The sequence below is a fragment of the Nasonia vitripennis genome, assembly GCF_009193385.2.
Source record: "Nasonia vitripennis strain AsymCx chromosome 2 unlocalized genomic scaffold, Nvit_psr_1.1 chr2_random0009, whole genome shotgun sequence".
In the NCBI taxonomy this organism is placed as follows: domain Eukaryota; kingdom Metazoa; phylum Arthropoda; class Insecta; order Hymenoptera; family Pteromalidae; genus Nasonia; species Nasonia vitripennis.
This window is the reverse complement of record NW_022279616.1, coordinates 624,523-646,534: the sequence shown is the minus strand read 5'-3', so window position 1 is coordinate 646,534 and position 22,012 is coordinate 624,523. Positions and strand designations below refer to the sequence as shown.

The following is a 22,012-nucleotide window of genomic DNA, read 5'->3' as shown; positions in this document are numbered from 1 at the left end:
AGTGTAATGTTGTAAAGTTTACGTGGGCTAGCTAAATTCTCTGTAATATAACTTGATGCGAGTAGCGCAGAAACAATCTCTTTTATTGAATATCAATTTGTATTTACTTTCTAATCAACTTTTGTAAGTACGATCATGAAAATAAGTGAAAAAAGCTTATAACAACTATATTATATTTTATACATTATACAAAGTTGTATTGTGATGAATGATATTCTACACGCTAACTGAAATATAGGGAAAAATGAATTATGAATATCTTATTTCTTGTATTACCTAATTTTTAATTTATATTCATTCATCTTATCTGTTACCTCATTCTCGTCTGCAAACATATATCAATATTTTACGGCATTTTCAAACAGTACGCCATTTGAATAAGTATAAACCGTCATTAACATTCCTTATTCTCTACGGATATATTACATGGTTGACCAATACTTAGAATGTTTGCTTCGGGTAAGGCTCGTTTTTTATTTAAAGATTGCTATACGAAATTCTAAATTATATTAAATCTAGAGATTAAAATCAGAGAGAGAGAGAGAGAGATTTTAGATTTTTAGATTTAATTGTTTTTAAAAATTTTGTGTAAGTGTGCTGGTGCGTGTGAAGAGTGTGAAATGGAATGAAGTGAAATGAGATGAATGAGAATGTGTGTATGTTTGTGTGATGTTTATGTGTTTTCCAGATTGAAGAAGTAATTTTTAGCTGCTTGTTTAAAGTGTGATATGGATAGTGTGTTGCGAAGATTAGATGGAAGGCTATTCCAGAGGTAGGAGGCGCTGATGAAAAATGAATTCTTCAGTGTCTCCGTCTTGAAGGACGGGATGTCCAGTGGAGTCACCTCACCCCTCACAGGCCTGAGCGCGACGTGGAAATCAAAATAGGCTAATAGATAAGTAGGTATTGAGGTGTTGAAAATTTTTCTTAGAAAACAGGCCATGAAGTATTTCCTACGTCCGGCGGTGTTAAGCCATTGTAGCTCACGCCTGTAAGGGGAGATGTGCTCGTCCCTCCTCACACCGTAGATATAACGGATCCCCGTATTGACAAGCCTCTGCAGTTTTAAGTCAAGTTCCTGAGTCAGGTCGCAGTAAGCAAGTGAGCAATAGTCAATGAGGGGAAACAGGAGTGCTTGCACTAAATGTTGGCGCAATCTAAGGCTAGTGCTTTTCTGAAAAAATAGAGACGGTACATTAAGGAATGAGCACGTTTACAAATTTGTGTAACGTGCTCTTTCCACGTAAGTTTGGAGTCAAGCACCAGCCCCAGGTTGCACACCGATTATTCAAAGTTGACCTGGGCCCCCCTATATTTATATAGGTGTTAGCAGTAGAAGGTAGAGCGTTTATATAGTAGGGGGAACCCAGGACGATAGCCTTAGTTTTAGTTACATTTAGTTTAAGTCTATTCAGCGCAGCCCAGCCCATTATCCTCTCGGCGTTAGCGCTCATCCTGACAGAACAGGAGTCAAGCTCCTCGAGGTAGCATTGGCTGTAGATCTGCAGGTCATCCGCGTAGATTAGATGGGACACATCTGAATCTAGGCAAAAACCAATATCATCGATATACAACGAGAACAACAAGGGGCCTAAAACTGACCCCTGTGGGACACCGGTGTTTAGTGGTAGAAAGGTAGAGATCTCATTGCTGTCACCAATGACGTCCTGTTCTCTTCCCGAGAGGTAAGATGCAAGCCAGCGGATAACCTCCTTGGAGAAGCCGAAGGAGGATAGCTTTCCGAGTAGCCTGACGTGACACACCGTATCAAACGCCTTGCTAAAATCAAATAGAAGTAGAAGAGTGACCTTCTTCCTGTCTATCCCAAGCCTGACATAATTAGTCAGCTTAATTAAGCCGGACTGCGTGCTGTGGCCAGTGCAAAAACCAGTTTGGAAGTTGTCAAGATAAAGTCTTGTTTCAAGGTATTCAGAGATTTGATTGTGCACCAGCCACTCCAGCGCCTTGGATAGGAAACAAAGTAGAGAGATCGGACGGTAGTCTGTTACAGCTGTTGGAGAGTTGATCTTGTTTAATGCTCTTACGAGCGATGACTTCCAGGCGGAAGGAAAGCGTGCCTCGCTCAAAGACAGGTTGAAAATTTGACAAAGTAAAGGAGCGAGTATTGGCAATGCTTTGGAGATTACAACCTGTGGGATGACATCGCTTCCCCTGGCCTGGGTATTGAAGTGTGATACTGCAGCCAACACGTCCAACTCTGTGATAGCCCTGAAGATGAAATGTTCAGGGAGGTCTAGACTCTCAAGGGTCCGCAGATACTCCTCAACAGATGGAGCTTGAGGATCATTTGAGATGGAACTAAAGTGTTTTTTGAGAGCATCTGGAGAGAACCGAGCAGGTGGAGAAGATTTAGAGGTAGTAATACCAAGATTTTCAAGCTCTCTCCATATCTCTGCAACGTCGGTCAGAGTAGACAAGCGTGAATAATAGTAATTCAGCCTGGCCTCCTCGACCTGTCTATGAGCGTCGTCCCTTGCGATTCTATAAAAGTATAGATCCCAAGGAAGTCGACTTCTGCGAAAGCGCCTGTAGAGTCTATTCCTTTCAGTTAAAAGGTCACGAAGAGCCGCGGTGAACCACGGATGACGCTTACGTCGAGGTGTCACAGTCTTTAATGGGGCGAGATGATTTATGGCTTTCGTGATGTTGTCGTTAAGGATGGTAATGCATTCGTCAAGTCATGGCGTGGTGAAAGATGACCAGTCACATGCGCTAAGGAAGTCCCTGTCTTCCAATATGAGAGCAGGCGATCCTGCTCATCGATTAAGCATAGGTCAAGCCGCTTCAGGACCGAGGGATCCAGTGCAGCCAGGACGGAGAAAGCCAGGAGTTGCAGTGACGTCTCCTGGGTATAGGCCAGGACGGTGATCACCACCACATTGCCCGCAGAGCGCTCCTGCCTCCTCTTGATATCAACCAGCTCGCTGCGGAGGTTGTTGATCTCCTCCGAGGCCTGAGCAATGCTGTTGTTCTGCTGCTCTACGGAGCTCCTTGACGACAGCTCTTGGTATTGTGCCTTCAGCTCAGAGATGGAGGACTCGACATTGCTTAGCCGAGTCTTGAGCGCAGGCAAGTCGTCAAGGGCTTTGAGGCGTTTTTCTAGGGGGCCAAGTCTCTTCTCGATTCGTGAGACCCTTTTAGACACGGTGTTTTGTGCCTGAAGGGCCTCATTTTGGACCCTCCTGATGTCGTCTAGTGCCGCGAAGATGTCCTTGAGGGACCCCTCGATGGACGTCGCCTGCGTTCTCGGCGGCGACTGGGTTCTGGAGCCGGCAAGAGATGAGGGCGCAGGCTTATTCTTCTTGGGCACACCTCTTACAGGCGTGTCCTTGGCGGATGTGTTTGCCGTTGCTGCTGTCGCGGCCTCCGATTTCGCCCTCGTCTTCGTGATCTTGGGCGTGAGGACGGCCCCTGAGGTGATTCCCTTGCACAGGCAGCACAGGCGAGTGTGGGAGCATCTCCCACCATTATGGACCGTAGAGCGACGCAGATGGTGTGGAAATGCTCGTTGCACAACTCACAGATCCTCATTTTTCCCCTGTCTGCTTTGTTGCAGTGAGCACACGTAACTGGCGTTTCGGCATTTTTCCCACCAATTCCGCTCATTTTAGACGATGTTATGTCTCTGTCGACAACTTACTGTGTTTGATGGTAGATACGTTGATGGTGGTCATCCGTCCGAAAAAATCGTTGTAGGAAGTTGCAGCCTCCAGTGAATATTATATCACGTTGAAGGTTGTAGAATAGCGCATGCAGCAAACTAAATTTAAAGAAATATATGAATTACATAAAATACAAATCAGTTTTTTTATTAGAAAATCGCAAAATAGTATATTTTGACACTAATGTGATTTCATCTGTGTAAGATCGATTGTGTGAAAAGGTCTCGTGAGACCCTGGTAGAAAATCACCCATTTAAAATGGCCCTAAAAGCAAAAACTGACCAAGTAAAATGTAAAGAAACTGGACATTTTAAATTTCCCAAAAGTAGTGATATCTTGTGTATTTTTTATAGGTGAGAATTAAATTTCATGAAAATATAAAAAAAATCAATTCTTTTTTTGGATGCAAGATACAAAATTATTAATATTTAGGCGTAAACTGAATAATTTGAATAATTCAAACTATGGCGAAGCTCGTAGGGCTTGTGTGTAACAATGTCTACGTGGCTCAGTCAGCTATGGTGCACAAACGTACTTATTTGGCCTCGTACATGGTGTGGATTCAAGTCCCCGGTCAGACAGAATTTTTTCTGATGCAAATAATTTATCTATACTTTCCTCTAAACTAAAAACTCAAATTCAAGCCTGCTAGCTACCATTTTCCAATTCTAACCTCAAACCGTGATAAGCCACGTGTAACCTAGCTGTGTTACTCGACAAACTATAATGCAGGCAGTTTGTACATAAAAACAAGATAAGTAAATTGAATTAAAGAACAGCCCATTAAGTTGAAGAAAAAAAGTTACATTCTGCCTAAGAAATGGCAAAGAAAACTGCCCAGTTCTTGTGTAAGATCTTAGAAAGATCTTACACAAGATCTTGCACAAGATCTTACATAAGATCTTACACAAGATCTTGCACAAGATCTTACATAAGATCTTACACAAGATCTTGCACAAGATCTTACATAAGATCTTACACAAGATCTTGCACAAGATCTTACATAAGATCTTACACAAGATCTTGCACAAGATCTTACACAAGATCTTGCACAAGATCTTGTATAAGAGCTTGCTTACACGATAAGTAAAACAATTTTGTTTTCCAATAATTCACTCAAGATCTTATGTAAAATCTTATGTAGATTCGTGGTTGAAAATCGATTATAAGATCTTGTGTAAGATCTGGGACAAGATCTTATACCAGATCTTGTATAAGATCGTTGATATGATCTTACGTCAGATCTTGCAAAAAATGTTCAATAGGGCAGTTGTTATAATTAAAGTTCGAAAATGCACAACGTCTATGGCAGACACACAGCGGTGTTCTAGGGTGGTCAACGTGACTTTTCGTAAAGCGACGGTTCTAGCTTAAAAATGTTACAACTAAGTGACGGTAGACGAACCGAGATGAGAAAAGTTAGACATCGAGTATATCGGAAATTCTTAGCATCGAGGAATCTCACGCGTGACCGGTATACCCATAATTGAACAAATTCTTGTTCTCTTATTGCTACGGGGAAAAAGATAAAATCGCGACGCACTGCATAGACAACGAGCACATTCGCAGACGGCAAAAGTTGAAGACGAAGTTCCCGATACCTAGCTAGTCAAACCGCGAATTTTGAAATACCCATACCCGAGAACGGAAAATAAATTGGAGGCAAAGATACGACGCAACGTAAAATCCGCGAGTGTACCATCGCGAGATCAAACATGAGAAATTGCGAGACTAATAAACAAGACCGCGAAAACTCATAAATAACGCCAGCAGAATAAATATGGAATTAATCCGAGGAATTGAACAAAAATAAAATAAAATCTTAAAACCAACATTAGAACACGTAAAATAAATAAATGCACTATAGCAAACGATTATATATACAAGTAAATAATCAGATTAATAATTTAAACAAAACTCTCATAGCAATAATAGACAAGTAGTCACCCGAAATTCATCAGAACTTTGTAGAGCTTAATAATAGCTCAGAGATTAATCTCTTTTAACTAAAGTTATTGACAAATTGCAAGGCGATGAAAAATCCGAATAAATCCATTTTTTTTAAAGAAGCAATACAGTAAGTAAAACGAAGCAATTAAATTCAATCTAAAAAAAATCAGTAAACTCAATGAAAAGTCGGTAGTCGTAATCAAATCAACGACATTATTCCAGCGTAATCTAGGTTGTATCGACGACTGCAGAGTATCTTTTTTAACGCTCAAGGACAAACCTCTTTTTAGTCAATAAGTCGAACAAGCCAAGATCCGTAATTGATTCCAATAAAAGTTTGGTCGCATCGATGACTGCAGAGCAACTTCTTAGAATGCTCAGGATTAAACCCCTTATCGTAGTAAAAAATCGATTAAGCCAAAAGTTTATAAAGAATAAAAACGGTGTAGAGAATCCAGATATCTCCCGTAAAACACGACTCGAATAGTCAAAAGAAAAATTAATGTTGCGTTAACGTTAAAATTAAAAATGAGTCGATAGATTCAGCGGGATGTATTCTTCGAAGCAACCCGATCAACTGAATTTACGGCAAGAAAGCTCAACTCATAGAACTACCCAAAGCTGAGAAAATGGGACGTATTCGCATATTCCCACAGAAAGCTTTGAGAAGCAATAGATCGTTCAATAATTAAAGCGTCCAATTTATAAAGCTAGCTAAAAAGAATCGACAAAATAAGTGTACAAATATGATTAAATAAAGAAAGCCCTCCAAAAATTCGTGAAGAATAATATTCATCTAAAATACAAATCGATCCAAAAGCACGTCAAAATACGTGCAAAAATTTCATTATAGAAATGCTGAGAATCGAGAAATTTTTTTCGGATAATTCAATCCAACGGAAAATCCAAATACGTAAATATCAATTTAAAAATGCAGAAAACTGGACAAGCTAATAAAACCGTAGAAAATCAGGAAAAGTGATAAAAAAAAAAGAAAATCCAGACAGTTAAATTAAAGTCCACGAAAAGACCGACAAAAGAACAATAAGAGACAGTCGAATCATGCCTATCGGCAAAGTACGGGGGAAAAACCTCGACTGCGAGTGTACCGTAGGCGAGCTTCGCCAACGACTAGTTCGATATGTCCGAAAGAATCCGCAGGATTTCAGTTTCAACTGTATATGATGAAGTAGCCGATTTAAAACAAGACTCAGAACTCGAACGCTACGAATTAATTGAACGAACGCTCGAAGTGATCCGTAACGCCAGACGCTTATCCACCCCGACCGGAGATCCGGCGGAAATACCACCAGGAGAAAATAAAATTCTCGACCAGATACGCAAATGGAACTGTCACTTTAAGGGAAGAGACGTCTACTCTTTCTTAGAACGGGTCTGGGAACTACTGCATCGTACGAATTTACCGGTAAACAGTTACAGCAAGGAGCCCTTAAACTGCTGCGAGGAATAGCCCTGCGATAGCGTCGGAACTACGTCAGCGACTGTCGGACCTTAAAAAGGTTAAAAAAATTTTATTTATCAAGCAAAATTCAACAAAACAAGCCGCCAAGAGGATTTATAAACCCAACGAGAACATAAGGTCTTACTGCAATGCATTGACGACAATGATGAGAAGAAAAAGAGGATATTCGTTGATAGAGCAACTCGACAATCTATATTACAATATGAAACTCGAGTTACAATTGCGGGTGCGCAGGGAGGAGGTCAAGGACGTACCTCAGCTCATACAGCGTATATAAGAATGCAAAAATATTGCTGCCAAACTGCGCGAACAAGAACGAAAAACCGCCATCAATAGCGCTTCCACGAGTAAAAACACCACCGACTATTATAACAGAGCCGAATGCTGTTGGCGTTGCAAATAACGCGGTCATTCCCGCGCCGACTGCGAAAATGTAGCTTGGAAGTTCTGTACCGTATGCGGAAAGGATAGCGTCCTTACAAGAGATTGCGATGTATTCCCGGATCGTTCGGGAAACGCGCCGAGAAACGGCTCTAGAGTGGCGGGAGACTGTCCCAAGACGGTCAATACCTCGTGTACGAACAAATGAACCAAGATACGGTGCTGGCATTAGTTGATCTAGGGGCCGTGAGTTCGTTCATAACGCCAGAAACCGAGATGATCGGACAAAACAACGGTTGGTGGCATGGGAAGCAAGAGACGATCACTACGCTAGCAGACGGCTCAACCAATGAGCTGACAGACAATGTAGAAGGTAAGGCGACAACCTTCAGCGCCACCTTCAGGATCAAATTAATCATCATTAAAGGGCTATGCCATGAGATGCTATTGGGGATGGACGCATTACGCAAACTGAACCTCCGCCTGACCATAGCGGGAAGGGAATTACAACCCAACCGGTCTAATACCTCGGGACTCTCAGTCAGCGACGTCGGCATTCAAGAAATCTCGAAAGAACAACAAACACGAGAGGACGAACTCATCCAATACAAAAGAGAGCTCTTCGGAAATATACAGGGCCCTACACCGTTCATCGAATACACAATAAAAATAACCGAATCAAATCTAATCCAACAACGCTACTGGCCACGCAACCCCGCCATTCAACAAATAAACGACGAGGCTGTCAAAGAAATGTTGCAGGAAGATGTGATTTAGCCATCCGACAGCGCCTGGAGCTCCAACATAGTTCTCGCAAAGAAGAAGGATGGAAAAAGGCGTTTCTGCATCAACTTCCAGGGCAACAACTAAATCAGCATCAATGATGCACACCCGGTACCGCAAGTTCACGCAACAATAAAACACGAAATATACTTTATTATTGTTAAGAATATAAAAACAGACTATTTTTTGCACCTTACCCCTATCCAGATGCTAGAACCGACTGACTATTCAGTCTCTTTGGGAAAAGATAAACCGAAACAATTTAAATTATCTGAAATATACTATTATAGTTATTTCCTCGAATTATTGCAGCATCAGAGGCAAACTAAACGTTTAGAAGACAGCGTAAAGTTTATATAAATACGTTTTTGTTGTTTATTAATGACGGCTTCGCAAGTGCAAAAATATGTATAAATAGCGAGAAGTATAGGTGGCAGTATCAAAGGCAGACTAAACGTTTAGAAGACAGCGCAGGTTAAGTTTATATAAATACTATCCTGTTGTCTATCAATGAAGTGTGCGCTTGCTCAAAAGTATGTATAAATACCGTAAAAAATTGATTCCAGTACTTATTCTGCTCTGACCTCTAATAGTGGTAGCATCAGTAAATCCCATTATTTTGATTATTTAAATCTATTTCAATATACTTTTATAGTATTTGCTCAAGTTATTGCAGTATTAAATGCAGACTCAACGTTTTAAAGGTTGCACAGGTTAAGTTTATATAAATACTTTCCTGTTGTCTATTAATGACGTCTGCGCATACGCAAAAATATGTATAAATAGTGCGGAAAATTAGTTCCAGTACTTATTCTGCTCTTCACTGTAAAAACGGTGACATCAGTGAATCCCATTATTTTGAATAATTAAATTATCTAAAATATTCTTTTATAGTTATTCACTTGAGTTATTGCAGTATTAGAAGCAGACTTAACGTTTGGATGGCTGCGCATATTGTGTTTATATAAATACTTTTATGTTGATTATCAATGACTTCCACGCATGCACGAGAATATGTATAAATAGTGTGCAAAATTAGTTCCAGTACTTATTCTGCACTGACCTCTAAAAGCCGTAACATCGGTGAATCCCATTATTTTTATTATTTCAATTATCTGAAATATAATTTTATAGTAATTTACTTGAGTTATCGCAGTATTAAAGGCAGACTAAATATTCAGAAGTCAGAGTAGAATAAGTTTATATAAATACTTTCCTGTTGACTATCAATGACGTCTGCGCATGTGCGAAAATATAAATAAATATCGTGAATAATTGGTTCAAGTGCTTATTCTGCTCTAAGCTTTAAAATTAGTAAGATCGATTAATCATAGCAGTTAAATCCATAAAATTTTCTAGAAGATTATTTATGATATATTTACCCAAATTATTGCAGTATCAGAAGCAGACTTAACGTTTAGACGGCTGCGCAGGTTGAGTATATATAAATACTTTCCTGTTGTCTATTAGTGACGTCTGCGTATGTGCGAAAATATGTATAAATATCGTGAAAAATTGGTTTCAGTACTTATTCTGCTCTGACTTCTAAAAGCGGTAACATCAGCGAATTCCATTATTTTGATTCATTAATTTATCTGGAATATACTTTAATAGTTATTCACTCGACTTATTGCAGTATCAGAAGCAGAGAACCGGAGAACCGGAGTGCCGGAGGAACGGAAAACGCCAAAATGGATTGCTCTTTAATGTAATAGGGGATTGTAAGATTAATTAATTTTCTGACCTAAATTTTCAAATTTTTCAACTTTTTAATGAACATGACTATAGGTCAGAAAATTAATTATTTTTACAATTGACTATTATTTTAATAACAATAACTTAAGAGAATCAATTGTAACTAGGAACCTTGAAAAAAAATTATATCTCTTTTCGTGTGAATAGTTTTTATACATTAACCGTCAAAGAAAGCAAATAGCTTAAATGGTAGAGCAATGGATTTTCACCTTAAAGTTCTGGGTTCAACTCTCGATCAGACAAAATTTTTTCTCTTTAATTCTGATCCTAATCTATTGCTTATTATCCATTTCCCTAATTCATTAATATTGTTATAACATTCTTAATATTATTCCTAAATTTCATTATTAATTACGAGATAGTCACGCGATTATGTCGTGATAACCACGTGAGAAATTGGTAGAAAATCTTAGGTAGTTTTTACATGATTTTCTTGTGATAATAACGTAAAAATTATGCGTAGTTCCGACGCTATCGCAGGGCTATTCCTCGCAGCAGTTTAAGGGCTCCTTGCTGTAGCTGTTTACCGGTAAATTCGTACGATGCAGTAGTTCCCAGACCCGTTCTAAGAAAGAGTAGACGTCTCTTCCCTTAAAGTGACAGTTCCATTTGCGTATCTGGTCGAGAATTTTATTTTCTCCTGGTGGTATTTCCGCCGGATCTCCGGTTGGGGTGGATAAGCGTCCGGCGTTACGGATCACTTCGAGCGTTCGTTCAATTAATTCGTAGCGTTCGAGTTCTGAGTCTTGTTTTAAATCGGCTACTTCATCATATACAGTTGAAACTGAAATCCTGCGGATTCTTTCGGACATATCGAACTAGTCGTTGGCGAAGCTCTACTACGGTACCCTCGCAGTCGAGGTTTTCCCCCGTACTTTGCCGATAGGTTAGTATTCATATATATATATATATATATGTACTATATTCTACACTACGCCTATACTAAATTTTTAAAATGATAAACTTTTTCACACTTTTTGTATTAACGTTAACTCTGAACTTAGTAAACATTTAATCTTACGTGAACCAAACACTTGAACTTATAGTATATCATAGTCGATATATTTATTTTTTTGAAGGCTCACTCTTTCAAGTTTTTTCTCTTACTTCCTTTTACCTCTTATCTGACTAAACCTTTCTCCTGTCTTCGTAAATCTTGTAATCCGTTTACTTTTTTAGAACACCAAACTCATTATAATCACACATTCAACCTTGATAATTTTGACATAAAAGATAAAGAGCCCAATCTAAACAAAAGATTGATTTCTAAAATGATACATATACACCTACAAACTAACAGCATTAATAAAAAGGAAGACACGCAGCAACTCAGTAATGTATACACATACCTAATACACTGATTAGATTGTAAACAAAACAAAAGCAATTGACGTCAGAATTGTGACGTCAATATAGGAATTGTCAACAAACCGCTCGATTTCCTTGCACATTATATAAGCGCGTGAAAATCGACAAGCAAACGAATTCGGGACTGAACAGCTGAGAGAGCAACACCTCTATCTCCTCTAGCATGTATTCGCGATGTTTGATAAATCTACTCATTAGAATGGGACAGGAAGCCGCAAAAGTCCGTAACAGCATGTCGTGACGTATGCGCCAATTGTCGTCGTAACCGGTATACAATCAGAGATGCAAAGCGGATGCATTGTCTTCGTTGTCAAGTCGCGGGGTGGTGCGCTGACAAGCTTGGCCGGGGCTCTTATTGTCTGGTGGTGCAGATGGCTTCTCGGAAAAATTCCATACGGTTCCTTTGTTGTCGAGCCGAGACGCACTTAACCGAAAAAGTTCGTGGCGATCTTGACTAGCAGCGTTATGTACACGTGTTGTAGGCAAGCCGCCGGTTGTGTGCGAGATACTCGGCAAGTCTTTGAGTGTAGGGACGGTATGATTATTGGCAGAAACCCGACGTTTGGAAATTAAAAGAATAAATAAAACTAATTAAAATTCATAGTTCAGTTGCAACCAAAAGAAGGTGATCTATCGGTCTTCCCGAGGCAATTTGTACGTAAGGAAGGAGAGAAAAAACCAGAGTTTTTTTTTATTCTTCCTTCGACGTTTCGGTGGACAATGCCACCCTCATCAGGAAACTGTTTATTTCATATTAATATTATATACATGAAATCACGGTATTGGTTTAAAACAATAGCAACTAATTATCAATACACTTACAGAATAAGTAGTCGATCGCCGGTATTTACATTCGGATATTGCGAGATTTGTCTTGTCCCCGTCAGACGGCGCACTATGGGCGATTTCAGGAAAATTATTGTCAAAATCAAATTGCGCCTCTCAGGAAAGTGCTAGGGACCTATTTTATTTATTTTTTTTTTTTAATGAAGGTTGTACTTCTCAGTTATAGGGAAAAATATCAGAATATTGTTTTCTGATGATGTCGAGCCGGGGCACCTATGAAAAGTACGAAATTTTAAGAAAACGATATTTTAGCTACTTGTTAATGCATTAATATGCATACATAACCTAAAAATTCATCTATTTCGACCTATTGTAATAAGAAACGTGAATCCGGGACTTAAAATTATCATAAATCACGGACCTCTAATTTGATTAGCTTCGAATATTATATTCTAATAATACGGAACTATATAAACAAGAAAACATGTTATTTTAAAGTATTCTAACCTACAGGAATTTTAAATCTGAGAAGTTTCATTCTGTAGCATGAAAGATTTCAAAGTTAGCACACATAAAATTGTTGATAAAATAAAATATTATTATTCTCACCACATATAACGTACATAAATTGTTATATATATATTATATACACATATATATAATTATGTAACCTAGACTATTACATTACACGTTAACGCTATAGTATTTACACGTTATATACTAACAATTAGCAACGAAATAATAACTCTGTGATATAAGTACCACTTACCATTACTTTATATAGATAATACCAGATAATAGGAAATATTAGGATATAACAAAAAATACTAATAGTCAAAATTATATAAATTTTTCTGTCATTATTTGCAATTATTTGTTTTTTTTATATTTACTAAAAGAATTTTGTTTTTGTTTAATTTCTTAATTATTATTGATTATTATTAATTTATATTTAATTTTTATTTGGATATAGTGATAAGTGATCTTATTTGTTATTATTTTTAATTATTGGTCATTATTTTTTCAAATGTTATCGTAGTGTACAGAGTATATGGAGTGTATGCTCAATTTTCTAAAATGATTTTTCTCTTTGTAATATTTAATATTGTCATGTTTTGATCATTTAAATATTATGAATGTACATAAAAATATATTATACAATATTTATATTATTTTTATATGCATTCATAATAATTTCATATTTATCGAAAATTGACATTATTTAAATATTAGAAAAAGAAAAATCATTTTAAAAAATTGCGCATAAAATCTATATACTCTATGCACTACTTTAACAGAAGACGTTGTTTTCCATAACTAATTAAAGAATATATATTTATGTAAATCATAGTTATGAAAAGCAAGCAAATGTTATTTTTCACAAGGTGTTGTTTTTTACAAAGTATTATTGTTTACAAACTGTAATTTTTATAAAGTGTTATTTTTAAAAAGCAAGTGTTATTTCAGTTACGAAATTGTTCAAACGGTAAGATTTAAAATATTGAAAAATTAGAATCTGTCGCCAAAGATAATAAAAGAAAATGATTCTGTGGGTCAAAAGCAAAATGACTTGAGTACATATTAGAAAAAAAAATTAAATTTGCTAATATCTAAAAACTACAAAAAATTAATTAAAGTCGTTTTGCCGTAAATCCACAGAATTAGGCTAAGTTTTTGATAAAACTCATTATTGTGGCATTTTTTCGATAAATTTCTGTGGCATACGATAAATACTTACTTAAAATAATTAAATAAAATAAGATCACAGTTTCATCACAGCATAAATTCCGACAAATTAATGCACATCTTTCCAAAAATATATTATGTTTTTTTTTTTTTTTTTTTTTATTAATATTAGGTGCAAAAATTATGAGAATATATTGTGAGTGATATCATATAATTACTTTTATACAAAAAAAGACAAAAATGAAGAAATGCCAAAATTTCTATTTTAAAAAAGATACGCAAATTTAAAAATTCATCTTAAAAATTTTTCCTTGCAGAAGGCTAGAATCAATTTTTTTCGGCATACCCCCTGTATATGTTAAATTTATTGATCATACACGCTATTCACAAAATCATATATCGTTATAATTCATAAGATGGGCGGACAAAAAGAAAAAATAAGCATAATAGAGGACGACCAAGAAAAGTCAGAAGAGGTTCCAATGGTGGAAGATATACCATAATATCAGATTACTCTATATCTACTAAATATAGACGAGCAAGAGAGGTAAGTGGCTTCGCCCAAAATGATGTTGAAATTTTAGAAATAGCGTTAAGTCTTGCAAAGAAATTCACCGTAGATGATACTGATTTATCCAATGGAACGCAAAGTGAGAATAATTAACAGTGTGAGTCAAATATATTGAAACATACAGCAGATTCAGCTGCAGTATTTTATTTAGAGCAAAACTTGAATAAAAATTCTTACATAAGTTTATCTAAAGATTGTAAAATGAGAAATGCTCCCGTTTATCCCTGCTATTCAGGAATTTCCAAAGCTTTGTCCGAATGTCTACCAAATGGTTACGATATTTCCGAGGTACAGATTGTGGTATCCATGCAGGAGATGTTAAATAAAACTAGTGAGCGACTTTGCAATGCAGTTGCTTTGGATTGGAGTGGCAACGACTTGATTGATTTAACGCTTTCTGTAACTGTAGGGTTCGATAGTTCTTCAGACCATAAAAATGTACATGAAAAATGTAAGGATGCTATAAATGAAAGCGAAGCTTCCGAGCAGTCCCTCTTCGTTACAAGCTTCATTATCATTAAAATAAGCTCTAATAAGTCTGATGGTAAATCATGGATCAATCCAATTCCTCAAAGTGTAAGGCTTTGTTGACCATTAAGGATTGCATTCGAAAAAGAAACAGATGATTCGACCATACGTGAATACAATCGATTAGAAAATGAAATAAAGAATCTCAGTTCTTATATATTTAGTCTGTCCAATGGAAAAAACATTTGCGTTTCTTATGAAGTTACACAAACTCTTTTTGATGGCAAATGTTTAAATGTAATAGTGGGAAATAAAGCAACCAGTAGATGTCCAATTTGTAAGATAACCTCTCATCAGTTTGGAGAATTTGGCAATAATTTCACTCCTGTTACTGAATCACTGAAGTACGGTTTGGGATTATTGTACGCGGAAATTAATACATTTGAGCATCTCCTAAACATTTCTTATAGAATGCCATTCAAAACGTGCGATATTCGTGAACCGCTAAAAGGTGCGTCTATAATAATTATGTGCATGATGTTTTCCCCGTCAAAACGATCAACGTTGATTCAATGCTGATTTCAATATTGATTTCAGTCTGAAATCAGCGTTGATTCAGTATTGAATCCACGTTGAATCAACGTTGAATCAACATTGAATTTGTCCGAAAACGCAACGTGGATTCAGCGTTGATTTCAGACTGAATTCAGTGCTGGATTTCAGGGTTCAATCAGAGTTGAAATAAATAACTGTAAAAAAATATCGCTAAAACCTGGGCTCGAACCCGAGACCTTTTGAATAGTAGACGAATAACTTGACCACTTAGCCATTTCGACACTTACATTTATATCTCATAATGTAACATAAACGGAATCCTATAGAGAATAACCGAAAATTAACCTACTCTATCATGATTTTTATAATTATACTGGACTGGACCCTCAACTGGACCTCTCTGTGCTCTCGGGAAGGTACCCAGCTTCGAGACTATTTGCCACCTATAGGTTTCCGTGGATGTTACATTATGAGATATACATCGCAAGTGTCGAAATGGCTTAGTGGTCAAGTCGTTCGTCTACTAATCAAAAAGTCTTGGGTTCGAGCCCACGTCTTGGCGGTTTTTTTTATAATTTTATTTCAACCCTGATTGAACTTTGAAATCTAGCACTGAATTCAGTCTGAAATCAACGCTGAATCCACGTTGCGTTTTCGGACAAATTCAATGTTGATTCAACGTGGATTCAATATTGAATCAACGCTGATTTCAGACTGAAATCAATATTGAAATCAGCATTGAATCAACGTTGATCATTTTCACGGGGTTATTTAGAGCCTTAAGCAGCTACCTCATTAATCGATAAATGCTATTAATGTTTTTATTAATTTATACATTCTACGATTTTCAGAGCGACATCAAATTCGAAAAAGAGATGTACAGAAAAAAGTTTTCATTGATTTCGGAGTTAGAGTGGACCAAGTATTACAAGGCCATGGAACAACAAATACTGGAAATATAGCTCGTAGATGTTTTGAAGATCCGAAAAAATTTGCAAGGTCATTGGAAATTAATGAAGATTTGGTTCAAAATATTGTAACTATAGTAACTTTATTTAAATGCAAAAAGGAGCTTAAATTAGACGAGTTAGAAAGGTTCGGTATAAATACATATCAACTGTACTACAATACGTATCCACCGTGTGGAATGAATCCAACGCTTCATAAATTCATTATCATTATCGCAGAAATATGACAGAACACTCCAGACATACAAGTAGATTATCACGAATTACGGATGTATTTAACAGAGCAGTGCATATGAGTGACCCAAAACTATCTTTGATGTTCATAGGCAATCAAATAAAATTAGCTAAGAAGCACATATTCTTTCAAAATGCACAGGCATTGAACTATATAAAAGAAACGTAAGTTTATTTACGAATTTAATTTTGTCATGAGCTCAGAATTATGATTTCATCCTCAATCTATTTTATAGGCATATTATGAACGAAGAAGAGTGGGAAGAAGGAAACCAGAACACAAGTGATGATGAAAGTAATATGACTTATAATAATTCTGATGAAGAATCTATAATGTAATTATTATGAAATAATAGAAGGTTATCATATTAATTGGAAATGGAATACTTATATCACAGAGCTATTATTTCGTTGCTAATTGTTACTATATAACGTGTAAATACTATAGCGTTAACATGTAATGTAATAGTCTAGGTTACATAATTATATATATGTGTATATAATATATATAACAATTTATGTACGTTATATGTGGTGAGAATAATAATATTTTATTTTATCAACAATTTTATGTGTGTTAACTTTGAAATCTTTCATGCTACAGAATGAAACTTCTCAGATTTAAAATTCCTGTAGGTTAGAATACTTTAAAATAACATGTTTTCTTGTTTATATAGTGCCGTATTATTAGAATATAATATTCGAAGCTAATCAAATTAGAGGTCCGTGATTTATGATAATTTTAAGTCCCGGATTCACGTTTCTTAGTACAATAGGTCGAAATAGATGAATTTTTAGGTTATGTATGCATATTAATGCATTAACAAGTAGCTAATATATCGTTTTCTTAAAATTTCGTACTTTTCATAGGTGCCCCGGCTCGACATCATCAGAAAACAATATTCTGATATTTTTCCCTATAACTGAGAAGTACAACCTTCATTAAAAAAAAAATAAATAAAATAGGTCCCTAGCACTTTCCTGAGAGGCGCAATTTGATTTTGACAATAATTTTCCTGAAATCGCCCATAGTGCGCCGTCTGACGGGGACAAGACAAATCCCGCAATATCCGAATGTAAATACCGGCGATCGACTACTTATTCTGTAAGTGTATTGATAATTAGTTGCTATTGTTTTAAACCAATACCGTGATTTCATGTATATAATATTAATATGAAATAAACAGTTTCCTGATGAGGGTGGCATTGTCCATCGAAACGTCGAAGGAAGAATAAAGAAAAACTCTGGTTTTTTCTCTCCTTCCTTACGTACAAATTGCTTCGGGAAGACCGATAGATCACCTTCTTTTGGTTGCAACTGAACTATGAATTTTAATTAGTTTTATTTATTCTTTTAATTTCCAAACGTCGGGTTTCTGCCAATAATCATACCGTCCCTACACTCAAAGACTTGCCGAGTATCTCGCACACAATCGGCGGCTTGCCTACAACACGTGTACATAACGCTGCTAGTCAAGATCGCCACGAACTTTTTCGGTTAAGTGCGTCTCGGCTCGACAACAAAGGAACCGTATGGAATCTTTCCGAGAAGCCATCTGCACCACCAGACAATAAGAGCCCCGGCCAAGCTTGTCAGCGCACCACCCCGCGACTTGACAACGAGGACAATGCATCCGCTTTGCATCTCTGATTGTCTACCGGTTACGACGACAATTGGCGCATACGTCACGACATGCTGTTACGGACTTTTGCGGGTTTCTGTACCATTCTAATGAGTAGATCTATCAAACATCGCGAATACATGCTAATACTTTAACAGTACACGCCCTTTAACCTCGATGCGACCGCGCTGTTACATTCTTGATTCTTGCAAGACTTCGTCCACTCGCACACACGCGTATCCTTACAATTTTCATCCAATTACTTAATCGATATAATATTCTAGTTTAACCTAACTAGATAGCTTCACTTACTAATCAGTGCCATTCACCGTTTATATTTTCAATTTTAAGTTGGTGAAATCAAATTTCCACACTAGTATCAAAATATACTGTATTACATACAAGATTAATTATATGTTTTTAATTTTCCATGCTGTCACACAACACTATAAACGATATATTACTTTATGAAAGTGTAGAGAATGCTACAAAAGTATTGTCTAGTAATTTTTACTCAAATACCATTAGAATATATACTTTAACAATAACGTTTTTTGCAGATCTTTTCTGAACTATTTAGGAAGTTTGGAGGAAATTCGTAATAAAGATTGGTTATCAGAGCTAAATAAACAAAAACGCACTCTTACTCCGAAAAGATGGAAAACTGAATATGAAAAACTAACGTTGTCTGACTTTCAAATAAGAGGTACCTTAGGGGTTGGTGGATTTGGACGTGTTGATTTAGTTACATTACACTCAGATGCTAAAAAAAGTTTTGCTTTAAAAAAACTAAAAAAGAAAGTTATGGTTGATTTACAGCAACAAGAGCATGTTCTTAACGAGAAGCGCATAATGCAGGCTTGCGAATCCCCATTCATTTGCAAGTATGAATCATAGATATTTACTTATACACATGTTTATTTATGTTTATAAAAATATTTAATCATTCAAACAATAATTTCAACAAATTTATCATATTATTTTAGTTTATTAGTTTTCTTTCTTTAAGATCAGAGTTTGTGATATTAAGAATTTTGACTTTTAAGGTTTAATTCAACATCTGGTCATCATTTTTTTAAAGATATCTTTACATCAAAATCTGTCCTATTTTAACATTTGGTCAGACTTTTTTTATTATAGGCACAATATATTCTTGCATGATATGCACAGCTGCTGCATCATGTGTTGTACTGTCAGACAAGAATATTTAACTGCGATGCATAATCTCATTTGCACTTCTATAATAATAAATTGCAGAATGTAGGGTGCATTGAGCATTGTTATAATAAGCTAAAAAAATTATTTTATGAAAAATCCATACCAGCTAATACTTCGCCTGGCTTTAATTTATCTTTTAGTTCTGACAAATAGTTCGATTGATTTTTGGTAATGTACTGATATGGAATTTACGCCTCTAAACGTGTGCACATTTTGGAGACAAAATCACTTGTTTGCAGGCACTGTTGAATAAACGTGCATCTGTCTGTCGATTGCCATACACTAAAAATAACGTCTGAAATATTCCTGTTTTCTAAAATTTGAAAAATGTAATTGAAAAATATTTAAATATCTGGACATGCTTTTCATTCTCTCAAATAGCATGCATCTATTTAGTTTTTTACACGTAACGAATGAAATGCAGTCTTTGAAATCCTTAAGGGGACCTCACCACCTTGAATTAAAAATCGCTGCCAACTAAATTTATAAGCCCAATAAATAAAATATTGTTTTAATATATCTATATATCTGCTTGCTAATGTATGAGGCGATTTTTGATACTCAATTTAATAAAAGTTTTGGATAGTTCATTGTCCAAAAGTTTGCAGACCCCTCTGTTTTCTTATTATAGAATACGAACGCTCTGGTCAATTTTTTTTCACAGAAATTCACGCATGTTTACATGTGTTCCTAACCAACCTAACCATCAAAACAGCAGGTTATTCATTAGATAGGCCGCTCGCGCAATTTTCAAGAAAACGATTTTTACATTTTAGCACTTTAGTTGAAAACCGCTTGATGGAATCGTTTAAAATTTTAACAGCAGATAGCTTTTTTTATAGTGAAACACCAAATATAATTTTGAAGCATTTGACTACATTGTTTTAGAGATATAAGAAATCAAAAAATTTTCAAAAAAAATTGAAACCTTGATATCTTACGAACCCTGGGGGTTTGAAAGCTGTGCAATAAACTTAGCCAAAACACATAAAATATCTACATTTTTCCGAAATCTCAAGTGCAATAAGGCCTTTTTGCGTCCGTAATTGAGGCACAAAAAAAACTCATTTTTTTCAGTTTTCGATTTATTACTCAAAAAGTAAGTAGTCAAATCACTTGAAATTTTAATGGGGTATAGTTTGACACGTGACCTGCAGTTTTGACGCAACCACGAGATCAGCAAATGACGGCCCACGGCAGCGGACACCAGCAGCGCGGCACCAACGAGCATCAGCAGCGCAGCACCCGCTGCAACATCACCGGCGGCTTCTCTCCACTAGCACTCATCAGCGCACCGCGCCACCGACGCCACGACCAACATCATCGCCCCGGCGCCTCGAGGTCGGCATAATCATCGCCAGGACAGGCGGATCCTTTCGCGAGGTCGAGTCGCTTTTCCCATCGCGCCTCGCGAAACCTGCCACTCGGCGCCGGGAACGCTGTCGCGTCGCGCAAAGCCGCCATTTCGCGCTACACGCCGCGCTCCGCGCCCGCACGTCACGCTGTCTCTCTCATTCTCGCGCGCAGTCGGCCATTTTAAGCCGCGCGTCGCGTCTCTTGCACCGCTCGCTCTGCTACCTCTCAGCGAGTAGTGGCTCAGCGCGCCGACGTCTCGCCATCATCGCCGAGCTGTCCAGGAGGCCCCGCTTCGGCCTCAAAAATCGCCATCGCCGCGGAGAGGCTCCTCGTGGCCTAACACCGTCATCGCAGCAACAGCAGCAGCCTCGGAGCCAGTGACACCAGCACCAATGGCAAAATCATCGGCAGCTCCACACCACCGAGCATCGCCAGCTCACCGAGCCACCGAGCACGCGCATCATCTCCGGCGCCTCGCAGCCCTCATCACCGGCTTCAAGACAGGCAGATCTCTTTGCGAGGACCGAGTCGCTCTTCTCGTCGCGCCCTCGCGAAGCTTGTCGCTCGGCGCCGGGAACGCCGTCGCGTCGCTCATGGTCGCCATTTCGCGCCACACGCCGCGACTATCGTACCGCGCTCGCTCGTCGCGCTACCTCTCTTGCGTACAGTCGGCTATTTTAAGCCGCGCATCGAGCCTCTCGCGCGCCACATCGCAAGTGCTACATCGCATCGGGCTCTGCACAGCGAACAGCCGCACGCCGTGGCTCTTTAATCATCGCTGGCAGCGACCGTGTAGCGGCAAATCACAGCGCTCGAGGCCATCGCATCACCGCTCTCCCGGGGCCACCAGCATCTACCAGGCCGTGCGCTCGACTATGCGCAGGGGCAAGCTCCGTCGAGGACGCTCGACGACGCTCGCTCCGGCCTTCTTTCCATCGCAGTAGGCGCTGGTACCCACGGACAGCCACAGCGAGGTCTCTTTCAGCGCATCGTCCAGCTTCGACCGCATCCTCGTTACCGATGTCCTGGTGCATTCCGGCAACCGAGGATGTTCATCAGCCAAGGACGCTCTTCAACGCCGTTGACCCTAGGCTTTAGGTCGCCGGCCACTGCAGCGACAACATGCAGCACTGACACGCCTGGAC

General features: G+C 37.9%; 1 protein-coding gene across 12 annotated transcripts in view; it reads left to right on the top strand.

Moving 5' to 3' along the window:
- The window catches only part of LOC100114234 (cGMP-dependent protein kinase), a 474,555-nt gene that overhangs the window by 250,753 nt on the left and 201,790 nt on the right, over positions 1 to 22,012 (top strand). For 10 of the 12 annotated variants that reach the window (XM_032601577.1, XM_031925292.2, XM_031925290.2 and 7 more), the window contains 1 exon segment: positions 18,854 to 19,177. The exons of the other annotated variants lie outside the window; for them this stretch is intronic. In XM_032601577.1, coding sequence (XP_032457468.1) covers positions 18,854 to 19,177 — 324 coding nt within the window. 12 annotated transcript variants of the gene reach the window in all.